Source organism: Scyliorhinus torazame, chromosome 16, assembly GCF_047496885.1.
Source record: "Scyliorhinus torazame isolate Kashiwa2021f chromosome 16, sScyTor2.1, whole genome shotgun sequence".
Lineage (NCBI taxonomy): Eukaryota > Metazoa > Chordata > Chondrichthyes > Carcharhiniformes > Scyliorhinidae > Scyliorhinus > Scyliorhinus torazame.
Window position 1 is genome coordinate 123,058,489 of NC_092722.1, and position 25,646 is coordinate 123,084,134.

The following is a 25,646-nucleotide window of genomic DNA, read 5'->3' on the forward strand; positions in this document are numbered from 1 at the left end:
GCTGGTGATGTTGAAGTTTATCCTGATGGTATGGCACAGATTCTACTGGTCGTTTCCCATCCTGTTGTTTCTGTTTGTTTGTTTGTTTCAGCTTCTTGTTGTCATTTGAGTTGTCAGTTTTTGGAGCTGCTTATTAGCTTTTCTGAGTTTCTGGGTTTGCCTGTGTGTAATAGTTTCTCCAGTGCTGTTTTGTTGCTGGATGTTCAATAAAAATAATAAATATTTAAACATATTTCTTACAGTGATGCTGAAAAGGACTCCCTTAAAGTGAAATTACTTCAGCTGCAATGTCACTTCACATGGAATCTGCAAACAGAACATTTTAATTGGGATGATTTGCTGGAACGAATACATTATACAATCGAGTCCGATATTGTGAATTATAAAGTCATGCCTTACAATCTACTTACTTTTATCAACTGTGTGAGAGGAAATTGTGAAGAGTCTTTCAATAATTTATGGGAAGCTGAAGAGATCCTGAGGAAGTGTCACCAATTTGAAATTGAAAAATGGAGCATTGTCACCTATGGAAACGCAGCCTGGGTTTATTATCACGTAGGAGAACTGGAAGAAGCTCAGTCCTACCTCGACAAACTGGAGAGGATCTGTCAACAGTTTCCTGATGCCACTCGGTACACAGCAATGATACCTGAAGTATACGGGGAGAAGGGTTGGTCACTGTTGAAATTTGGCTGGAAATATTATGAAGAGGCAAGTAAATGTACTGAGAAGGCAGTGGCAGAGGATGCTGATAACGTTGAATGGAATACAGCTCATGCAACTGCGATGTTTCGAATTAAAGAAACCTTTGGTGACCCACAGTTTCCTGAACACTGCAAAGTAGTGAAGCAGTTACACCGTGCATTAGAACTGAACCCAAAGGACTCTTTTCTTAAGATCATGTTGGCTCTTAGACTACAGGAATTTAAACGAAAAGAAGAATTTTACAGATTATTGAAAGAAGTGTTGCAGAATTCACCTGATGATCCGTATATAATTCAGTACACAGCCAAGGTTTTAAGAAAAGCACGATACGTTGATTATGCCTTGCAGATATTGAAAAAGGCACTGAAGTTAAGACCAAATTCTGCACTCCTTCACCACCAGATCGGCTTATGCTACAAAAATCGGCTGCTTGAACTGAAAAGAATGTCTCAGAAATATTACGCTCAGCAAGAAAGAAAAGAATTGATTGAACTTTGCAAGTACCATTTTCAAACAGCGTTCGATCAGAAATCCTCACTATTTTGTGCACTACTCGATCTGGCAGAAATCTATGAAGGAACTCAAGAATATTCCAAAGTCGATGAGATCTACGAAAAACTGATTAGAATTGAGGATTGCAACCGTTTGAGCAGACAATTAATACTGTGGAATTACGGATTGTACCAGCTTGACATAAAAAGATCCCTGCTTACTGCCATTCATCATTTCAAGGAATGCTTAAAACTTAAAGTTCCAAGCAAGAAGAACGAAGACTGTCATGCAATATTGCAACAAATTGCTGAAGATCGACTGGACGAGTATTCAAGAGACAGTGTAGCCTTTGGTATATTGGGACTAATACACCAACTGGATGGCAAGAAATCAGAAGCCATTGGATTCTTTGAGAGAGCCCTGGAGTGCGATCGTCACAATGAAGAATTTAAAAGTGCCCTACGTGAACTGCAGCAGGCTCCATAGAACAATGTTAAAGTGCATCTCTGATTTACCTGGGATCCTGATTCCCTTTCTCTGTGAGTTTGTTTGTAATAAATAGATCACAACTTTGGAGACTAATTGAGATGTTAGTGTGCAGGATTGAACTGGACACAGGGTTAGGGATGGGAGGCAGCAGGGCATGGAACGTAGCAGAGACCCAGTCAGGATGCCTCACTGATGCAGTCCCTCCGCCGGGCAGGTTTCTCCCTGGCAGGAGCGGAGGTCTATCATTTTCCCACTAAATGCAGACAAGCAGTTAATTTGAATATTAAAGGTGAATTTCCGAGCCTGCAATCCAGACAAAATGTGTGTGTGTCGCAGAATCAAAAAGCCAGCCAGCATCAAAAGCACCCCTATAAAAGTATATCGCCAACTCTCTCTCTGATTTTTGAAGTAAATCAGGTCGGTGGAGACCACAGCTGAAACGGAAACGGAACCTTCTCCACAAAACTGCAGTACACCGGAATCTCGAAACCAACTATTCACCTGCTGAAACCAGCGCTACTGGAGTCTCGAATTGCAATGGCCACAACACTCACTCATCTACTCCTCACGAGTCAGGGATTGTTTTGAGTACTTTTATTTAATCCCTTACTGACTGTGGACTGAATTCTTACTTCTAATCTGTTGGAAGATTATTTTATCATTTTGGCACGTGTGTTTATCATTTTCTTGCCTTTGTAATGAGTAAACTCACTCTATCTTTAACTTACGAAAATATGTTTAAATTGGATTCTTTTAAAATATAAATATTGAATCGGGGAAAGGAATACGTGACTGGAGGGATCCCTTTTAGATTAATCTTGATGCGACCAGCAGAGGGGGCTGAATACAGAAAGGGAGAGTCAGTTCATCTCTCCTCACCTGGGGCTTAACAACTGTTTAAAATTCATTTCTATGGGATGTGGGTTTTGCTAATTGCCCTCACTAATTGCTCTTGAGAAGGTAGTGGTGAGTTGTCTTCTTGAACCGCTGCACTCCAGGAGGTGTAGGTACACCCACTGTGCTGTTGAGGAGGGAGTTCCAGGATTTGGACCCAGCGACAGCGAAGGAACTGTGATATATTTCCAATTCGAGGGAGGGGAACTTCCATGTGATGGCGTTCCCATGTATCTCCTGCCCTTGTCTTTCTCCTGGGTGTGGTGTTGGGTGTTCTGACACACAGATGAGCCAACACAGTTGTATATGGTACAACGCTTCTTTATTTAAACTCACTATTTACAGTTTGGTCTTTGCACTCTGCACGTGGGGGGCTCCCTGCTTGTGGTGTTTCAACAGCTCTTTCTTGTTCCCTTCTCCCCAGACCAACTGAACACCAGGTATCGTGCTCGTGCTTTTTATGTGGTTGGTGTTCTTGTCTGTGATTGGTTGTGGTGTTGTGTACTCTGATTTGCCTGTTAGTGTGTCCATCATGATGTATGTGTTTGAATATCATGACATCCCCCCTTTTTACAAAGATATGTGCCTACGTGGTAATAAATATGATCGTGACGTGAGTGCATCTAAGAGTGTGTGTGTGTCATGTGCAGCATGTGCCTATGACGGAACTATGTACATGGGGCGATGTCGGGTGCGTCACATGAATCAAGTTGTACCATAACATAACAGAAATGCGAACGAGAGAAGAAGAAGAAAAAAAACTTGAACAGTTGTCCAGTCAGACGACATCTGGAACGATAAACAACAACAGGTTATCATGTAAAATCGTGGAACTTGTTAAACATATGAACGGTATTATAAGTCCAGTCTAATGGGTTTGCGACGAATTCGGGTTGACCGCCTCAAGGGTGGATCAAGAACCACCGGCTGCTGTGCAGGCATGGCCATGGGTGGCGATGGAAAGGGCGTGATGTGCGGCAGCTCCACAAAGTCATCCTCGGAAGCCTGTTGAGGATCTGGCGTGCTGTGTGGCTGTGAGCGTGGAAGTCGGCGAAGGGCGCGCCGATTGCGGCGACGCACGGAACCATCCGGCATGCGAACCAGGAACGAGCGGGGAGCCACTTGTCGGAGGACTTCGGCCGGTGCTGACCAGCCACCATACGGTTGATGGACGCGTACTTTGTCTCCGGAGGACAGGGGGGGCAGGTCCGTCGCTCGTGTGTCGTACCGACCTTTCTGGCGATCACGCTGCAGTTGCATGTTCCGAAGAACCGCCTCATGGTCTGTTGTCGGTGCCAGGACGGAAGGTACCGTCGTCCTGAGGGAGCGACCCATTAGTAGCTGCGCTGGCGAGATTCCCGTGGATAACGGGGCCGATCGATAGGCCAACAAGGCAAGGTTAAAGTCCGATCCGGCATCAGCCGCCTTGCACAGGAGCCGCTTTGCGATGTGGACACCCTTTTCAGCCTTCCCGTTCGATTGTGGATGCAGAGGGCTGGATGTCGCATGAGTGAAACCATATGCTGCGGCAAAGGACGACCATTCACGGCTGGCAAAACAAGGTCCATTGTCTGACATGACAGTCCTTGGAATGCCATGGCGAGCAAACGTTTCCTTGCAGGTCCCAATGACTGCGGACGACGTCAGATCATGGAGAGGCATGACTTCCGGGTAGTTTGAGAAGTAGTCTATAATAACAATGTAATCTCTGCCGAGCGCGTGAAATAGGTCAACACCCACCTTCGCCCAGGGGGACGTCACCATCTCGTGTGGTAGAAGTGTTTCCGGAGGTTGCGCCGGCTGAAACCTCTGACAGGTTGTGCAGTTGAGCACCATGTTGGCTATGTCTTCATTAATACCCGGCCAATATACCGCCTCCCGGGCCCTTCGTCTGCATTTTTCGACGCCCAAGTGGCCTTCGTGTAGTTGATGAAGAATCATCTGGCGCACGCTGTGTGGAATGACGATTCTGTGCGATTTCATAAGGACCCCGTCTATATTGGTGAGATCATCCCGCACATTATAAAACTGGGGGCACTGCCCTTTTAGCCACCCTTCCGTCATGTGGCGCATCACTCGCTGCAGAAGGGGGTCAGTCGCCGTTTTGCGCGTATGTGGGCCAGACTAGGATCATCAGCTGGCAGATTTGCTGCTGTCAGAGTCACGTGTGCCTCAATTTGGCGCACGAACCCCTCTGCATCTGGTGGTGTGCTCACTGCTCGGGAAAGAGTGTCCGCCACGATGAGTTCGTTCCCCGGAGTGTAGATCAGTTCAAAATCGTACCTCCTGAGTTTAAGTAAGATGCGCTGGAGGCGAGGAGTCATGTCGTTCAGGTCTTTGTTAATGATGTTGACCAGGGGGCGGTGGTCAGTTTCGACCGTGAATCGTGGCAGGCCATACACATAGTCGTGGAACTTGTCCAGTCCAGTTAACAAGCCCAGGCATTCTTTTTCGATTTGCGCGTAGCGCTGTTCGGTAGGGGTCATGGCTCGTGAGGCATACGCAACCGGGGCCCATGATGACGTGCTGTCTTTTTGCAGGAGTACCGCTCCAATACCAGATTGGCTGGCGTCTGTTGATATCTTTGTAGGGCGAGTCGTGTCAAAGAAGGCCAGCACTGGTGCCGTGACCAGTTTGTGCTTGAGCTCCTCCCATTCCCGCTGATGCGATTGGTGCCAGTTGAATTCCGTCGATTTTTTTTCAAGATGGCGCATATTTGTTGTATGAGAAGCCAGGTTGGGAATGAACTTCCCAAGGAAGTTGACCATGCCCAGGAATCTTAAGACAGCCTTCTTGTCAGCCGGTCGTGGCATGGCTGTGATGGCGCTAACCTTGTCTGCATCGGGACGGACCCCGGACCTTGAGATGTGGTCCCCGAGGAATTTCAGCTCCGTCTGGCCGAAAGCACACTTCGCACGGTTGAGACGCAGGCCATTTTGTCGGATGCGGGTAAAGACACGTCGTAGACGATGCATGTGTTCCTGCGGAGTGGTGGACCAAATGATGATATCGTCCACATATACACGTACCCCTTCGATGCCTTCCATCATCTGCTCCATAATGCGGTGGAATACTTCAGATGCCGAAATGATGCCGAATGGCATCCGGTTGTAGCAGAATCTGCCAAAAGGGGTGTTGAATGTGCATAGTCTCCGGCTGGCCGGGTCCAGTTGGATCTGCCAGAATCCTTTGGACGCATCCAATTTAGTGAATATCTTGGCTCGCGCCATCTCGCTGGTGAGGTCTTCTCGTTTCGGGATGGGATAGTGTTCCCGCATGATGTTGTTGTTCAGATCTTTTGGATCTATACATATACGGAGCTCGCCAGAGGGCTTCTTTACACAGACCATGGAGCTGACCCATGGCGTGGGCTCCGTGACCTTGGATAGGACCCCTTGGTCCTGAAGAATCTGCAGTTGTGCCTTGAGGCGGTCTTTGAGAGGCGCAGGAACCCTGCGAGGTGCGTGAACGACAGGGATGGCGTCCGGTCTGAGTCGAATTTTGTACGTGTGTGGCAATGTCCCCATGCCTTCAAAAACCTCCTGGTTGTGAGCGAGGAGGGAATGGAGATTTGCGTGGAACTCAGCATCCGGGAAGTCGGATATCTCATCTGGAGAGAGAAACATAATACGCTGTACCAGGTGAAGGACCTTACACGCTTGTGCGCCCAGTAACGAGTCCTTTGATGATCCAACAACTTCGAAGGGGAGTGTGGCCGTGTACCTCTTGTGAGTCACCTGTAGCTGGCAAGATCCTATGGACGGGATAACGTTCCCGTTATAGTCAACCATCTTAAGCCGGGATGGTGTGATGGGTGGTTTGACCTTCATGGCCTGGACTGCAGAGTAAGCAATCAGGTTGGCGGATGCGCCGGTGTCCAGACGGAAGGCGACGCGCGATCGGTTGACCGTCAGGGTGGCACACCACTCATCGGCTGGATTGATGGCATTGACCTTGTTGACATCAATGACGGAGACTCGGAATGCATCCTGGTCATCTGCATCACTTAACTGGAAGTCTTGATGCGTGGGCTGGACGGTCCTGACTCGTGTGCGAGGTTGTCGAGGATGCGCCGGATCCATGGGTTGAGGCGCACGACAGCGGGCTGCGTAGTGGCCCATCATGGCACATCTGTGGCACTGTCGGTTTTTTGCAGGACATTGCCCTTTTAAGTGTAGACCTCCACAATTGCTGCACGTCATGACGTCACGGCGTTCGTTGCGCCACTGCGCATGCGCAGTGCGATCTTGCGGTGGGCGCGCCTGCGCAGTGCGTCCCTCGTTGTGGCCGTTATTTTTGGCGCGCACCTGCGCGGGAGACCGCGAAAAGCGCGGGAAGCGGCCGCTGTCGTCCGGGCCGTGGGTCGGGAGGTAATCGACGGCCTGGATGCGTTCGACGTCGTGGGCGGCCTGGCTTGCCGATTCGACGGCTGGGGACCCCCTCCGTGCCAGCTCGGACGCCTGAAATCGGGCAAAACGGCAGATAGCATTTTCGTGGAGGACACAGGCTTCCACAGCAGACGCTAAGGTGAGGCTTTTCATTTTAAGAAGCTGCTGGCGTAGGCCACTAGAGGCAACGCCAAAAACAATCTGGTCCCTGATCATGGACTCTGTAGTGGTGCCGTAACCGCAGGACTGCGCTAGAATCCGGAGGTGCGTCAAAAAGGGTTGAAAAAGCTCCTCCTTACCTTGCAGGCGTTGCTGAAAGATGTATCTTTCAAAACTTTCATTTACTTCAACTTGAAAGTGCTGGTCCAGTTTGAGGATGACCGTGTCATATTTGGCCTGGTTTTCGCCTTCTTCGAACACCAGTGAGTTAAAAACATCGGTTGCGTGCGGGCCTGCGTAGAAGAGGAGCATTGCAATCTTCGAGTCATCCGAGACATTCTGTTTTTCGGTGGCACGGATGTACAGGTCAAATCGCTGCCTGTAGAGCTTCCAGTTGGTGCCTAGGTTCCCCGTGACTTGCATCGGCTGCGGTTTGCCGGTGTGGTCCATGTCCAGAATGGCAGGTTGGTAGGCAGGTATCGATCCACTCCTGTACCATGTGGTGTTGGGTGTTCTGACACACAGATGAGCCAACACAGTTGTATATGGTACAACGCTTCTTTATTTAAACTCACTATTTACAGTTTGGTCTTTGCACTCTGCACGTGGGGGGCTCCCTGCTTGTGGTGTTTCAACAGCTCTTTCTTGTTCCCTTCTCCCCAGACCAACTGAACACCAGGTGTCGTGCTCGTGCTTTTTATGTGGTTGGTGTTCTTGTCTGTGATTGGTTGTGGTGTTGTGTACTCTGATTTGCCTGTTAGTGTGTCCATCATGATGTATGTGTTTGAATATCATGACACTGGGTTTGGAAGGTGCTGTGTAAAGAACCTTGGTGAGTTCTTTCAGTCCGTCTTGTAGATGGTGCACACTGCTGCTACTGTGCATCGATGAAGGAGGGAGTGAATGTTTGTGGATGGGGTGCCAATCAGGTGGGCTGCTTCGTGCTGGATGGTGTCAAGCTTCTTGAGTGTTGTTGAAGCTGCACTCATCTATGTCAGTGGGGAGTATTACATCACACTCCTGACTTGTGCCTCATAGATGGTGGGTAAGCTTTGGGGAGTTGGGAGGTAAGTTACTCTCCACAGGATTCCTAGCATCTGATCTGCTCTTGCAGCCACAGTATTTATATGTGATGTGGAGGTGCCAGTGTTGGACTGGGGTGAGCACAGTAAGAAGTCTTACAACACCAGGTTAAAGTCCAACTGGTTTGTTTCAAATCACTAGCTTTCGGAGCACTGCTCCTTGGTAGGAGCAGTGCTCCGAAAGCTAGTGATTCGAGACAAACCTGTTGGACTATAACCTGGTGTTGTAAAGGCTTCTTACAGTATTTATATGGTTAGTCCTGTTCAGTTTATGGTTAATGGTAACCCCCAGGATGTTGATAGTGGAGGATTCAGTGATGGTGATGCAAATACTAATCTCATGGGGAGTTAGTTTGATTCTCTCTTATTAGAGATGGTCAATGCCTGGCACTTGTGTGGCACATCCCAGCTGTCCCAGTGGTGCACAATTCCCCAGATGTGAGCAAGGAGGATTTGCAAGATTGGTTGGGCAGAGTATTGTTTTTGGTGCCTGGGTCAATGCCGAGTATTCCAACCTACTTCATCATTTTTCAACTTTTCTGTAATAGTTTGTTACAGCTAAGTGGCTTGCTGGTACATTTCAGAGGGCACTTAAGAGTCATCTACATTGCTGTGGGTCTGGAGTTACATGCAAGTCAAACCGAGTAAGGATAGAAGATTTCCCTCCCTAAAGGACTTTAGTGAATCAGATAGATGTCTCTAGTAATCCAATAGTTTTATGGACACCAGCTGCTATGGTGGGATTTGAACTCAGACATTAATCTGGATGTTTGACTTGTTAGTCTATTACCATTACTACTTTGTGACTTTCCCTCTACTTTCTGGTATCTGGTAATCTCCATGATGTGATGGTGGGGGTTGTTTTAGTAATGCTAAGACTATTGAACATCAAGGGCAGAATTTTGGATTGTATCTTGTTGGAGATGGCCATTGTCTGCCACTTGAGTGACACAAATGTCACTTGCCACTTATCAGTCCAAGCCTGAATGTTATCCAGTCTTGCTGCATCTGGGCATGGACTGCACCATTATCTGAGGAGTTACAAATGGTCCTGATCACTGTCCATACCCACATTGTGCAATTACCAGTGAATATCTCTACTTCTGACCTTACATTGAAGGGAAGGTCATTGATGGAAACATTTGAAGTTGGTTGGGCTGAGGACACTACCCTGAGGAGTTCCTTAAGCAATGTTTTTAGACTGAGATGATTGATCTCCAATGATCGTGAACCATCTGCCTTTATGCTAATGATGATTCCAATGAGTGGAGAGATTTTCCACTCTATTCTCATGTCATTAATATGCCTGGAGACAGCAGTAAACAGTATTCAAAGGGGCCTCCATTGGTATGTGTCTCCTGGTAGTGAGTATAGATTGGCAGGTTAGATAACAATCAACCGTGAATAGTTTATGGAGGTGAAACAGATTATAGACAATTGGGAATGTCCATGAAATATGCATATATTAATTTATAATTAAGAAAGTTGATGGGGGCAGACAGCCAAATACATAGAAGACATAATCAAAGAACAACAAAGGTATAATTACACAGACCCTGAAAAGTGTTCAAAGGATGGGTGGGGTTTCGGGGATTGGGCCTTTGTAGGGAAGTCTTTTGAATGGTCGATGCATACTCGATGGGCTGAAAGGCCTCCTTCTGCACTGTAGGGATTCTATGAAAGCCAGAGGAGGCAGTTACCATCTAACAGTCTCAGAAAGCAGCCAGGCCCGTTTTCAGCCACCAAGCCTGAAGGCCAAGTTTACAGCATGCACGTTTCTAAGTCTTAAAGTTAAGGCAGTGCAGAAACCTTCGTAATAGCAGTTTTAAAATATCTTCAGGAAAAAGACGAGGAAAAGACAGTCCCCAGATTTGAGACTCACCCGGTGTTGTGTGGTAACTATAGCTGGTTATTCAATTTGGATGTTGTTTGGGAAACAGTGGAAGTCGTCCAGAGTTCAGGTATAGTGGATATATTTTGTAACAAGGGGTAGGTTCTATGCATTAGTAATTCATACATCTTAATTATGTGAGAGTAGAGTAATCCTGTTTGTTTGTATTTGTCTTTACTTTAATAAAACGTCTTCAATAATTGTTACCTGATGACTGGGTTATTTATCCTCACTGCGGTTCCACTTGTCTCCTCGCACCAAAACAAAACTATACACCCCGGCAAACTAGTGGTCACAGCCGAGATACATAAATAACATCAGTGTGCTTCATGACACTCATTGTCTTGAATTTTTCCAAGACTCATTGATGCCACACTTGATCAAACGCTGCTTTGATGCCAGGGACTGTCACTTCTTATCTCAGCTCTGTCCATACTTGGAGTAAAGCTGTAATGAGGTCAAGAGCCAGGTGGCTCTAGCAAAATCAAAACTGAGCATCAGTGAGCAAGTTTTTTTTGCTCAGTAAGTGCCTCTTCGTGGCACTGTTGATGAACCCTTCCATCAGTTTCTCGATGATTCAAGTCGCCTGCTGGAAGCAGGAGGAGGACACTTGGCTCCTTGAGCCTGTTCCACCATTCAATAATATCACGGCTGATCTAATATTGACCCCAATTTCACATTCCTGCCTATCCCTGGTAACCTTTCAATCCTTTGCTTATCAAGAACTTAACTCCTCCTGCCCCAAAGATATTAAAAGACTTTGTCTCAACCACCTTTTCAGGAAGAGATTTCCAAAGTCTCACAACTCTCTGAGAAATGCCTTTTCCTCATGCCTCCCTTAAAACACTACAATCAGCATGATCTTCTGAATGGTGGAGCAGGCTCTAGGGACCAAGTGACTCTTAATTTGTATGTTTGTATGTCCATGTTTCCTTAAATAAGAGACCAATACTGTACATAGTGCTCCAGATGTGGTCTCACCAATACCCTGTATAACTGAAGCATACCCTCCCCAACTCTTGCATTCAATTTTCTTTTAAATAAATGACAACATTCTGTGAGCTTTACCAATTACTTGCTGCACCTTTTGTGATTCATGCACTGACACCCAGATCCCTCTGCATCTCAGAGCTCTGTGATCTCTCACCATTTTGATAAAATGCTTTTTATTATTTTTTCCGCTAAAATGGGCAACCTCACATTTTCACACATTATACTCCATTTGCCAGATCCTTGCACACTCACCTAACCCAGCTATATCCTTTAAAGCCTCTTTATGCCCTCTTGACAACTCTTACTACCTGTCTTTAAATATCCAGCTAGCTTTCTCTGATACTTCAATTTATCTCTCGTCATGAACTTCTTTGTTATTCTTTGCTTTTTTTATATTCTGTCCCATCTTCTGACCTGCATCTATCTTTTCTCAATTATGTTGTTTCTTTAATTTTGATACAAACCTTTTTAGTTCACCATGGATGGATGGTGGAAACTCCCCTTGGATTTTTTTCTTTTTTGTTCGAATGTATCTTTTCTGTCCATTCTGAAATATCTCTTTAAATGTCTGCCACTGCGTCTCTATTGACCTATCTCTTACCCTAAAATACCTGTTCACATTTTCTCGTTCTGTTTTCATGTTATCATAATTGCCCTTATTCAAGTTTCCAAAACAAGTCTTAGACCTTTCTCTCCCTTGAACTGAAATTAAAATTCAATCATATTTTCATCTTTGCGATATGTGATACCTTCATAAACAGGTCATTCATTAATGCTATCTCATTGTACCAGATATAATATTGCCTGCTCCCTGGTTTGCTCCAGAATGCGCTGATCTAAAAAACTAACCCCAAAACATTCTGTGAATTCTTCATCTATGCTACCTTTCAGCATCTGATTATTCCAACCAATATGTAAATTAAAGTCGTTCATGATAATCGACGTAACTTTCTGACAAGCTCCCATTATTTCTTCTTTGATACTCCATTCTAACGTGCGATTACTCTCCGAAAGCCTATACACCACTCCCACATGTCACTCATCGGCCGGGATTCTCCCATACCCGGCGGGGCGGGGGACCTCGGCGGGATGGAGTGGCGTGAACCACTCCGACGTCAGGCCATCCCAAAGGTGCGGATTTCTCCACACCTTTAGGGGCCAAGCCCTCACCTTGAGCTAGGTCCGCGCCGGAGTGGTTGGCGTGCCGCCGGACGGCGGGAAAGGCCTTTGGCGCCATGCCAGTCAGGGCCGAAGGGGCTCCGCCGGCCGGCGGAAGTCCGCACATGCGCGGGAGCGTCAGCGGCTGCTGACATCATCCCCGCGTATGGGGGGGGGGGGTCACTTCCGCATCGGCCATCACGGAGGCTGCGGCCGAGGTGGAAGAAAAAGAGTGCGCCCACGGCACAGGCCTGCCCGCGGATCGGTGGGCCCTGATTGCGGGCCAGGCCACTGTGGGGGCACCCCCCGGGGCCAGATCGCCCCGTGCCTCCCCAGAATCCTGGAGCCCGCCCGCGCCGTCAGTCCCGCCGGTAAGGTAGGTGGTTTGATTCACGTCGGCGGGACTGGCATGACAGCAGCGGGACTTCGGCCCATCGCGGGCCGTAGAATCGCCAGGGGGGCCCACCGACCAGCGCGGCGCAATTCCCGCCCCCGCCAAATTTTCGTTGCTGGAGATTCTCCGGCCGGGGGTCGGAGAACCCGCCCATCGTCTTTTTCATTCATCTCTACCGAAACCACTTCCCCATCCTGGTTTTCTGAACTTAGGTCACCCCACTCTATTTGATTTGATTTATTGTCACATGAACAGTGATTGGTTACAGTGCGGAACAAGGGGTGAAACAAAGCAAATACATGAGCAAGAGCAGCATAGGGCACTGTGAATTGTATTCTTACAGGGAACAGATCAGTCCGAGGGAGAGTCGTTGAGGAGTCTATTAGCTGTGGGGAAGAAGCTGGTCCTATGTCTGGATGTGCAGGTCTTTAGACTTCTGTATCTTCTGCCTGATGGAAGGGTCTGGAAGAAGGCAAAGCCTGGATGGGGTGGGTCTCTGATAATGCTGTCTGCCTTCCTGAGGCAGCGGGAGGTGGAGACAGAATCAATGTGCGTGTAGTAAGCTTGATGATGCATTGGGCTGAGTTCACCACACTCCACAGTTTCTTACGATCTTGGACTGAGCAGTTGCCATACCAGGCTGTGATGCAGCCGAATGGGATACTCTGGGAGGTGGAAGTTGTGCCAAGCTTCCTGAAATCGATGATCAGTCCCTTGGTTTTTCCGACATTTAGAGAGAAGTTGTTTTCAGGACACCATGCAACCAAATGATTTATCTCCATTCTGTAGTCTATTACGCTAATGTCATCTTTAATTAACAGAACAACTAGTTTGCCTTTTCCTAACTTCCCATCCTTCTTAAAAGTCATGTACACTTCATTATTCAGCTCGTAATCTATGCCATCCTGCCAGCACTGAAGGTTTGTCTGCTTTGTCTCAAATGCTATGTCCATTCAGATATGCAGCCTTCAGTCTTGTCCTTTTTTTGCAACCTCTAGCCTTATCTGTTAATTTACTCTTGGATTTCTACTCTCTGTCCCCACCTGTCACAGTCTGTTTATAATTTCCCATATTAATACATTCCTCTCTTCCCTCATCTCTACTCTTTGACATACCACATTTGATCCATTGTCCCACTATTTAGTATTAAACCCTCTCTACTTCCTTTATGATGCGGTTCGGAAGAACACCGACCCTCGCACTATTCATGTGTAGACTGTCCCAATGGTACAGATCCCACTCTCCCCAATATTGCTACCAATGCTCCATGAACTGGAACCCAATTCTCCCACACCAATGTTTGAGCCACGCACTCATCCCTCTGATTCTATGTAACCCTATGCCAATATGCATGTGGTTCAAATAATAATCCAGAGATTATAATCTTCTAGGTTCTGCTTTTTAGTTTAGTTCCTAGTTCCATGCACTGGCTATTGAGAATCTCTTTCCAAGTTCTACCCATGTCGTTGAGTACCTACATGGACCATGACAACTAGATCCTCCCCTGTCGTTGCAAGATCTTCTCCAGCCCTGTGCAGGTGTCCTGAACTCAAGCACCGAGCAGTTAACACAGCCATTTAGACTCTGGCTCTTTGCTGCAGAGAACTGTGTCAATCCCCCTCACTATACTGCCCCCTACTGCCACTACATTCATTTTTACTCTGCTCACTTGAATGACTCCCTGTCACTTCAAAAAATACTTCACTGACTGAAGGCCATTGTATGACACACTGTTGTCATGAAAGGTTCTATATAAATGTATTTCTTTCTTTTCAATTGCTGAACCTTGTTTATAACTGATGCGACCATCAATTCACTCAGAGACACGAGGAGAAGTAAACCATGGTTTTAATCAGCTTAGAACAGTGCCTGCCTGTGACCGGACAATACTGAGGATGGCCCCCAGGTCAGCTGTTCTTTATACTCCCTCTTAAGGGTAAGAGCCATGGGCGGAGCCCGTACATGCCCCAACATATCCCCCTGTGGGTGAAGCCACACAATGGCCCACAGGCGGAGCCCACAGGGTTAATAACATAACACCACAGCAGAACATGATGCAATGCACTGGTGAATTATTAGCAGTTATACATTCACCACATTCACCCCCTGTTAAAAAAATGAAGTCCGGCGGGGGTGACGGGCTCATAGATTCAGTCGGTCCGGTGCCCGGATCGTACTTTGCGACCGCCGAAGCACTGGTGTTGCAGCCGGTCCGGGTGGCTGTGGAAGTGGGTCCGGAGCGGCACAGGCATGGACTCCGGGAGCGGCTCTTCTGGAGCTTCATTCCTGTGGACCGGTGTGGCAGGTGGGAGGGAGCGCGGGAGCCATATAGGGGTGGGGGCGCTGGACATGGTAGATTGGACGGTATATAGTATGGGGGATGCAGTAGTGGTGGAGCCTGCGGACGCCAGGTCTCGGAGGGAGACGGTATCTTGTCGGCCATCGGGGTGTTCGACGTAAGCATATTGTGGGTGGAGTGTAGGAGCTGGACCCTCTCTACGAGGGGGTCGGTCTTATGGCTCCAAACGTGTTTTCGGAGGACTGGTCCCGGTGTCTTCAGCCAGGACGGAAGCGAGGCCCCTGAGATAGCTCCTCTAGGGAAAATAAACAAGCGGTCATGAGGAGTCTGGTTTGTGGCCGTGCAAAGGAGGGACCTAATAAAGTGGAGCGCATCGGGGAGGACATCCTGCCAGTGAGAAACTGGGAGATTCCTGGGCCGCAGGGTCAGTAGGACGGTCTTCAAGACCGCCGCGTTCTCCCTCCCCACCTGCCCGTTTCCCCTGAGGTTATAACTGGTAGTCCTGCTTGAGGTGATGCCCTTACTGAGCAGGTACTGACGCAGCTAGTCGCTCATGAACGACGAGCCCCTGTTGCTGTGGACATAACTGGGGAAACCAAACAGGGTGAAGACACTGTGCAGGGCTTTAATGACAGTGGGAGTGGTCATATCGGGGCAAGGGATGGCAAACGGGAAGTGGGAGAACTCATCTATGATGTTAAGAAAGTATGTGATGCGGTTATTGGAGGGGAAGGGCCCTTTGAAATCGATACTGAGGCGTTCAAAGGGCTGGGATGCCTTTAACAGGTGGGCCTTATCCGGTCGATAGAAGTGCGGTTTACACTCCGCACAGATTTGGCAGTCCCTGGTCATGGTTCTGACATCCTCGGTGGAGTAGGGCAGGTTGCGGGCCTTGATATAATGGGCGAACCGGGTGACCCCTGGGTGGCAGAGGTCATCGTGGATAGCCCAAAGTCAGTCATCTTGTGCGCTGGTGCATGTGCCGCGGGACAGGGCATCTGGGGGCTCGTTGAGCGTCTCAGGACGATATACTACATCGTAGTTATAGGTGGACAGTTCGATCCTCCACCTCAAGATCTTGTCGTTCTTGATTTTGCCCCGCTGCGTATTGTCGAACATGAAGGCTACCGATCGTTGGTCGGTGACGAGGGTAAACCTCCTACCAGCGAGGTAGTGCCTCCAGTGCCGCATGGCTTCCACGATGGCTTGGACTTCTTTTTTGACCAAGGAGCGTCGAATTTCAGAGGTGGTGAGGGTGCGTGAAAAGAACGCTACCGGTCTGCCTGCTTGGTTGAGGGTGGCGGCGAGAGCGACCTCTGATACGTTGCTCTCCACCTGGAAGGGGACGGACTCATCTACTGTGCGCATCGCAGCTTTGGCGATGTCCGCCTTGATGCAGCTGAAGGCCTGGCGGGCCTCGGTTGCCAGTGGAAAAATGGTGGCCTTAAATAGTGGACGGGCTTTGTCCGCATACTGGGGGACCCACTGGGCGTAATAGGAGAAAAATCCAAGGCACCTCTTCAGGGCCTTGGTACAGTGAGGGAGAGGGAGTTGTAGGAGGGGGCGCATACGGTCAGGGTCGGGCCCTAGGACCCCGTACTCCATGACGTAGCCGAGGATGGCTAGTCTGGTTGTGCGGAAAACGCATTTCTCCTTGTTGTAGGTGAGGTTCAGTTTTTGGGCAGTTTGGAGAAATCGGTGGAGGCTGGTGTCGTGGTCCTGCTGACCATGGCCGCAGATGGTGACATTGTCCAAATATGGAAATGGGGCCTGCAGCCAGTACTGGTCCACCATTCGGTCCATTGCTCGTTGGAACACCAAAACCCCATTCATGACGCCAAAGGGGACCCAGAGGAAATGAAAAAGGCGGCCGTCTGCCTCAAAAGCCGTGTAGTGGCGGTCCTCCGGGCGGATTGGGAGCTGGTGGTATGTAGACTTCAGATCCACCATGGAGAACACTTAGTAGTGTGCAATCTGAATTACCCTGTCTGCAATCCGGGGAAGGGGGTACGCATTGAGTTGCGTAAACCGGTTAATGGTTTGGCTGTAATCAACCACCATCCGGAACTTTTCCCCGGTCTTGACGACCACCACCTGAACCCTCCAGGGGCTATTGCTGGCCTCTATGACTCCCTCCTGCAAGAGACGCTGGACCTCGGACCTAATGAACGTCCTGTCCTGCCAGCTTCTGGTGGCTACTGGCTTGCAATCGGCGGTGAGGTTTGCGAAGGGTGGGGGGGGAGGGGGGGGATTTTTAGGGTCGTGAGGCTGCATATCGGCCCCCCGAACTTAAGAGTTAGGCTCCTGAGGTTGCACTGGAAGTCGAGTCCCAAAAGGAGAGGAGCGCAGAGGTCTTGGAGTACATATAGTTGAAAATGAGCGTACTCAGCGCCCTGTATCGCTAGGGTTGCAGAAGAGCACCTTTGGATTTGCACCGCGTGCGACCCAGAGGCGAGGGAGATGGTTTGTTGCGCGGGAATATTGGAAGCGAGCAACGTCTGACCATGTCAGTGTGAATGAAGCTCTCTGTGCTCCCGGAGTCGAAAAGACAAGGTTTCTCATACCCGTTAACCCGGACGGCCATCATGGAGCTCCGGAGGTGCTTGGGTCGCGACTGGTCCAGGGTGACCGCGCTGAGTTGTGGGTAGCCGGCGGCATGATTGGAGGTGCTGGGGCGGCCCCGCGATAGCTGTCTGTGTAGGTCGTACGCGTTGAGCGGCGTAGCAGATGGCAGCCAAGTTGGTCGAGTGTGGTGGGCAGTGAGGAAGATGGCGTCCAAGATGGCGGTCCCCATGGATCGCACGTGGCCGGCCGTGTGGGGGAGGATGGGCAAGATGGCGGCCTCCATGAGTCACACGTGTTGTGCGGAGGCGGAGGTGGCAGGCACGCTCCCACATTGTGGGGTCTGCGGGCCTGTGAGTCTGTGGATCGGGTCTGTGAGTTCGAGTTCTTAGACCTGGCCAGGCAGTCCTTTGCGAAGTGTCCTTTTCACCCGCAGCTGCTGCAGTTCGCGTTACGGGCCGGGCAGTGCTGGCGGGGGTGTTGGGACTGGCCGCAAAATTAGCAGGATAGCCCCATGATTGGCGGGCGGCCGCGTGGCACAGGTCTGGGGTAGTCTCTGGTCAGGGGCCCACGAGGGGGTCGTGTGGTCGGCCGGGAACGCAGTAAGGCTCTGAAAAGCGACCTCCAGAGAGGTAGCTAGATCTACCGTGTCATCCAGGTCCTGGGCCCCTTTTTCGAGCAAGCGCTGTCTCACATAGTTCGATCAGACCCCCGCCACGTAAACGTCTCGGACGGCGAGCTCCATGTGCTGAGTGGCCATAACGGCCTGGTAATTACAGTTGCATGCGAGGGCTTTGAGGTCGCGTAGGTAATCATCTAGCGACTCCCCGGGGTGCTGGCTGCGAGTGGTGAAGACGTGTCGCGCGTATACCTCGTTCACAGGCCGCACGTAGAGGGGTTCGAGTAGCGCGAGGGCCTCTGTATAGGAGGCGGCTTCGTCAAGCTGGACAGAAATGCGATGGCTCACCTGTGCGTGGAGGAGGCTGAGCTTCTGTTCATCAGTGACAGATGGCATGGACAACGCGGCGAGACAGGCCTTGAAGCATCGAAGCCAATGCGAAAAAATTTATTTCGCCTCCGCAGCCTGCGGATCAAGTTCCAGTCTGTCAGGTTTGAGGGCTGATTTCATAGTTGTATTTTAAGCTGATTAAATTGATGTGACCATCAATTCACTCAGAGACACGAGGAGAAGTAAACCGTGGTTTTAATCAGCTTAGAACAATGCCTGCCTGCTACCGATACAATACTGAGGTCGGCCCACAGGTCAGCTGCTCTTTATACTTCTTCTTAAGGGGAGGAGCCATGGGCGGAGCCCGTACATGCCCCAACATATCCCCCTGTGGGTGAAGCCACACAATGGCCCACAGGCGGAGCCCACAGGGTTAATAACCATAACAGCACAGCAGAACGTGATACAATGCACTGGTGAATTATTAGCAGTTATACATTCACCACAATAACCATGGCATTTCCACTGTCTGATCACTCTCACTGAAACCCTTTCTTTCTTTAGCTGTAATTGACTCTTTCATTAGAACAAAGAACAATACAGCACAGGAACAGGCCCTTCGGGCCTCTAGGCCTGCGCTGATCATGTGCCCTATCGAGACCAACCGACTGTATCCTTAATACCCCATCTGTTCATGTGCCTATCCAGATCAGTCTTAAAGGTTGCTAACGTATCTGTCTCAACCACCTCACTTGGCAGGGCATTTCAGGCCACCACCACCCACTGTGTAAAAAACTTCCCCCCCCACATCTCCACTGAACCTAACCCCCCTCACATTGAACTTGTGCCCCTATTCAATTCCGCCCTGGAACTTCCATCAGGTAGCCCGTCAGCCTCCGTCTCTCTAGAGAGAACATCCCAGTTCATTCAATCTCTCCTCATAGCTAATACCCTCCATACCAGGCAACAGCCTGGTAAACCATTTCTGTACTCTCTCCAAACCCTCCACGTCCTTCTGGTGGTGTGGTGACCAGAATTGGACACAGTGGGCGGTATTCTCTGATCCTGAGGCTAAGTGTTTACGCCGTCATAAACGCAGTTGCGTTTCCAAAAGGCATCAACATGGCCTCAGGATCAGCAAATCTGGCTCCCACAGAGGACCTGCACGGCACTGGAGCGACCCACGCCATTCCAGCTGCCGATCCCGGCGTCAACTGGGCGCCGCCGAGTCCGCGCATGCGCTGTGGTACCGGTGCCAATGCACGCATGCGCAGTGGCTCCCTTCGCGCCGGCCCCAACGCAACATAGTGTAGGGCTACAGGGGCCGGCACGGAAGAAAGGAGTCCCCCAGCCTGAGAGGCCGGCCCGCCGATCGGTGACACCCCCCCCGGGGTCAGACCCCCCTCCCCCCCACAGGCCGCCCCCGGACCCTTCCATGCCGAGGTCCCGCCGGGTAAGACCAAGTTAGAACGGCTCCGGCGGGGCTTGAGTTTTTTGGTACGGCCGCTCGTCCCATCCCGGGTGGAAAATCACCGGGGGGGGGGTCCGTAGAATGGCCCCCGGCCGGTGCCCGCCGACCACGCCGGCGCCAATGGCGGCGATTCTCTGCTCTGCTGAGAATCGCGTTACAGCGTCGGGACGGCATGCCGCGATTCACGACGGTTGCGGCGTGTCTCCGGGCCGGCCCCCGGCTGAGAGAATCCCGCCCACAATTCCAAATGCGGCTTAACCAGCGTTTATATAACTGTAACATAATTAGAGAGCCTTTATACTCGATACCCCGCCCTATGAAGGCAAGTATGCCATATGCTTTTTTTACCACCATTTCCACCTGTGCTGCCACTGGTCAGGATCTGTGGACCTGCATGTCCAGATCTCTCTGTGTCTCTATGCTCCTGATGGTTCTGCCATTTATTTTATAACTCCCCCCTGAATTGGATCTACCAAAATGCATCACCTCGCATTTGTCCGGGTTAAATTCCATCTGCCATTTCTCTACCCAATTTTGCAGCCTATCTATATCCTGTTGTATTCTCTGACAACCTTCATCACTATCCGCAACTCCTGCAATCTTATCATCTGCAAGCTTGTTAATCAGACCCGCTACGTTTTCTTCCAAGTCATTTATATATATTACAAACAGCAGAGGTCCCAGTACTGATCCTCGCAGAACACCAATAGTTACAGACCCCCATTTGGAAAAACACCTTTCCACTGCTACCCATTGTCTTCTATGGCCATGCCAGTTATTAATCCATACAGCTAGTTCACCCCTGACCCCATGTGATCTAAAATTTTGCTCCAGCCAGCCGTGAGGGACCTTATCAAATGCTTTACTAAAGTCCATGTAGACAACATCCACAGCCCTTCCCTCATCAATCATTTTTGTCACCACCTCAAAAAACTCAGTTACATTAGTGAGACATGACCTCCCTCGTACAAAACCATGCTGTCTGTCGCTAATACGACCATTCACGACCAAATGTGCAGAGATCCTGGGCGGGATTCTCCGACCCTCCGCGCCGGAATCGTGCCTGGCGGAGAATAGCTGTTCACGTCAGAAATCCAGCACCACGGCACTTTCGCAATTCTCCGCGGACCCGCCAGTCGTGTGCGCGCGGTCAACGCTGCGCCGGCCAGGGGCTGTTGGAAGAGGCCCCTGCGCAGATTCTCCGCAGTCGATTAGCCGAGTTCCCACCGGCATGGTTCACATCTGGTACCACCCGGAGGGAGATCAGATCCGTGACCATGGTGGCGGTCCTGGTGGGGGGGGGGGGGGGCGGGGGTAATCTGACTCCGGGGGGAATCAGCAGTGGTCAGGCCACCAATCGGCAGGCCATCTGGGGAGGACCTACCTTTCTCCGCAGGGGCCCGCTGTGTGGGTCCGCCGTGTCGGCAGCGACCACGCCAAAGTGGGCCGCCGCGCGCATACACGGACCCACTTGCGGCCACCGTGCACATGCACTGCCGTGCTGTCTGGACAGCAGGGCCCTGCCGGCAGCCAGAGCTGCGGGATGCACGCTCGGGCCCTGATAGCCCCCTGGAAAACGGGCATTCGCCCCGGACTTTCAAGGAATAAGTCTAGAGTGATTCTCGCCGTTTTCCGGCGGGCGTGGGAACTAAGTCCCCAAAAGGGAGAACCCCGGTCCCTATCTCTGAGAATCTTTTCCAACAATTTCACTATCAATGACGTCAAGCTCACTGGCCTACAATTAACTGAGTTATCCTTGCTAACCTTCTTAAATAACGGTACAACATTGGCTATTCTCCAATCCTCTGGGATCTCGCATGTGGCCAACAAGAGCACAAAGATTTCTGTCAGAGGCCCAGCAATTTCATTTCTTGTCTCCCTCAGTAATCTGGGCTAGATGACATCTGGCCTGGGGATATGCCTACCTTAATGCTTTTTAGCACCCCTAACATTTCCTTCCTTGTAATAATGGTTCTAAAGTGTTTACACGTCTCTCTGAGACACCACAATCAACCTGTCCTCTCCTTTGTGAATACCCATGCAAAATACTCTTTAAGGATCTCACCTACCACCTTTGGTTCTACACATGATTTCTCTCATTTGTCCTTGAGTGGACCAACTCTTTCTCTAGCTACCCTCTTGTTCCTAATATACGTGTGAAATGCCTTGGCATTCTCCTTAATCCTTGTGGTGAGCCACGTGTGGCTACGTAAGGCTGTTGTATATATGTTCTACTGTTCTATTAGTATTGTTATCTCCACTGTTGTATATACTTATTGTTATTGCTGTTCTGTTATTGGTTGTTGCTGGTGCACTGTTGGAATGTTATTACTGGTGCTGATGTTGCTCTGCCTGTGGCTCCGCCCAGCTGTGGAGGTATAAAGCCTGTTGACCTGGGTCAGCCCACCAGTGCGAGAGGAGCTACAGGTCGGCACATATTTAACTTATTAAAGCATCAGTTCACTGCTTCTCAGCATCGCGTCTGAATTGATGTCATAGAATTTATCATAGAATTTACAGTGCAGAAGGAGGCCATTCGGCCCATCACGTCTTCACCGGCTCTTGGAAAGAGCACCCTACCCAAGGTCCACACCTCCACCCTATCCCCATAACCCAGTAGCCCCACCCAACACTAAGGGCAATTTTGGACACTAAGGGCAATTTATCATGGCTAATCCACCTAACCTGCACATCTTTGGACTGTGGGAGGAAACCGGAGCACCTGGAGGAAACCCACGCACACACGGGAAGGATGAGCAGACTCCGCACAGACAGTGACCCAAGCCGGGAATCGAACCTGGGACCCTGGAGCTGTGAAGCAATTGTGCTAACCACAATGCTACCGTGCTGCCCAAATGTCTGTCAATCCTGTTTACCAAGGACATTTTGTGACCCTTTTTGCCCTCCTAACTCCCTGCTTGATCTCTTTTCGACTTTCCATGCATTGTTCAAGTGCTTCATCTGTTCTTAGTTGCCTTTACCTCATGTATGCATCTTTTTTCTTTTTGACTAGTCTCGCAATGGCCCTGGTCATCCATGGTTTCTGAATCCTGCCTTTCCTGTCCTTCCTTTTTACCGGCACATGCCTGTCCTGCACTCCCATCTGCTGCTCCTTAAATGCTAAATGTGGATTTATCCTCAAACAGCCCCTCCCAAATAACAGCCTCCAAATCCTGCCTAATCTGGTTGTAGTTAGCCTTACCCCAATTTAGCACCTAAATATGGGACAAAACTCATCCTTATCCGTGAGTATCCGAAAGCTTGCAGAATTGCGGTCACTGTTTGCCACATGTTCCCCCACTGCAACTTTGATGACCTGTCCGGGCTCATTCCCTAGTCCTAGGTCCAGTATAGCTCCCTCTCTAGTTGGACTATCTGACTATAATATAGCTTCTCACACCACTTCAAATTTCTGCAAATCATTCCATTCAGGGAGGGCGAGGCCCAGAGTCAGATCCCCACTGATCACGGGACTGGCACTGGAGGGAGATCACCGTCATCACTGCCAAGCTCAGTATTGGAAATGGCGAGATTGATAATGTGTTGCTGCAGTCTAACTGAATTAACCTCTCAGACTCAAACCTCTTTCTTCTCTTTTCTGGGGACATCATGTGAAGAACTGGAAACTTGGGATCTTTGCCGCTGAATTCCTCAGACGAACCCATTTCAGAGAGAGTGTCCTGAGATGGGCCAAGAAGGAGCGGAGCAGTAGATGGGAGAATGCGGTGATCCGAGTCTACCAGGACTGGAGCGCAGAGCTGGCTGGTTTCAACCGGGCCAAGGCGGTGCTGCATTAAAAAAGGGTGAGATTCGGAATGCTGCAGCCAGCGCGACTGTGGGTCACGTACCAGGACCGACACCACTATTTCTAAACGCCAGAAGAGGCTTGGACCTTTATCCAAACGGAAAAATTGGACTCGAACTGAGGGGCTGTGGTAGTGGGGGAGATGTTGACTGTATACAGGGTTGTAAATATGGGTAAAGAATGTTTCACGGGTGGGACGATGGATGGGGATGGGGGAAGTCATTTTTAAGGGGGGACAGTGAGGAATGTGGGCGTCGGTGATGGAGGGAGGTGAGACTCGGGGATGGGGGAATTGGGATAAGGCCGCAACAGGAACTGCGCCACAGGGGCAGGGCTGGCTCAGGAAAGCGCGGGCTTTTTTCCGCGCTAGGGAGGGGGGGTGATGGAGGAGCGCAAGGTGGAGGAGGGATTTCCACACGGGGGGGGGGGGTCAACGGGAAGGTGGGGGAAGCCGGGGTCAGCAGGAGTCAGCTGACTTACGGAAGTATTATGGGGGGAGCAAAAGAGCTAGATTTGGATCTAGCGGGGAGTAGGGTGGAGAGGGGGGGACAATAGGTTTGCTACTGCAATGGCCGAGGGGGAACTGAAAATGGAAGAGGTGGTCGGGGCGGGGGTTCCCCGTCTGGGGGACTGGAGGGTGCGGGAGACGCGGGCACGGGACTGGCCTAAAATAGGAGATGGCTAGTCGGCAGAGGGGGTGGGTAACCCTCAATCCGGCTGATCACGTGGAATGTGAGAGGCCTAAATGGGCCGGTTAAGAGGGCCCGAGTGTTCGCGCACTTAAAGGGACTGAAGGCAGACGTGGCCATGCTTCAGGAGACACATCTGAAGGTGGTAAATCAGGTCAGGTTAAGAAAGGGATGGGTAGGACAGGTGTTCCATTCGGGGCTGGATGCGAATAGAGGGGTGGCAATACTGGTGGGGAAGCGGGTGTCGTTTGAGGCGAAGAACATAGTGGTGGACAATGGAGGCCTATACGTGATGGTCAGCGGTAGGTTGTAGGGGACGAGGGTGGTATTGGTAAATGTATACGCCCCGAATTGGGACGACGCTGGATTCATGAAACGTATGTTGGGGCGTATTCCGGACCTGGAGGTAGGAAGTTTGATAATGGGTGGGGACTTCAACACGGTGTTGGACCCAGAACTGGATCGCTCCAGATCCAGGACCGGAAAGAGGCCGGCTGCGGCCAAGGTGCTCAGGGGGTATATGGCCCAGATGGGGGGAATAGATCCGTGGAGATTTGCCAGGCCTTTGGCCAGAGAATTTTCTTTTTTCTCCCATGTACACAAGGCCTACTACTGGATAGATTTTTTTGTTCTGGGCAGGACATTGATCTCGAAAGTGGAGGGAACGGAGTATTCGGCCATAGCCATTTCAGACCACGCCCTGCACTGGGTGGCACTGGGGGAGGAGAAGGACCAACGCCCGCAGTGGCGTTTGGATGTGGGATTACTGGCAGATGAGGAGGTGTGCGGGAGGGTGCGGGGGTGCATCGAAAGGTATTTGGAGGCCAACGACAACGGGGAGGTGCAGGTGGGAGTAGTATGGGAGGCGCTGAAGGCGGTGGTCAGGGGAGAGTTAATCTCCATCAGGGCTCATAGGGAGAAGAGAGAGGGCAGGGAAAGGGAGAGGTTAGTGGGGGAGATTTTAAGAGTGGACACGAGATATGCAGAGGCCCCTGATGGGGGACTACTCAGGGAGAGGCAAAGTCTCCAGACGGAGTTCGACCTGTTGTCCACAGGGAAGGCAGAGGCAGAGTGGAGGAAGGCACAGGAGGCGATGTATGAATATGGGGAGAAGGCGAGCCGGATGCTGGCACATCAGCTCCGTAAGAGGATGGCAGAGAGGGAAATAGGTGGAGTCAAGGACGGAAGGGGAACTACGGTGCGGAGTGCGGTGAAAATGAATGAGG

The 25,646-nt window shown here is 50.3% G+C and overlaps 1 protein-coding gene across 1 annotated transcript in view; it reads left to right on the forward strand.

The window, feature by feature from the left end:
• Positions 1-1,683, forward strand: part of LOC140392286 (interferon-induced protein with tetratricopeptide repeats 5-like) — a 36,359-nt gene extending 34,676 nt beyond the window's left edge. Inside the window, exon 2 of the mRNA XM_072477604.1 lies at positions 243-1,683. Coding sequence (XP_072333705.1) covers positions 243-1,683 — 1,441 coding nt within the window. The remainder of the gene's footprint in view (positions 1-242) is intronic.
• Positions 1,684-25,646: the final 23,963 nt, after the last annotated feature.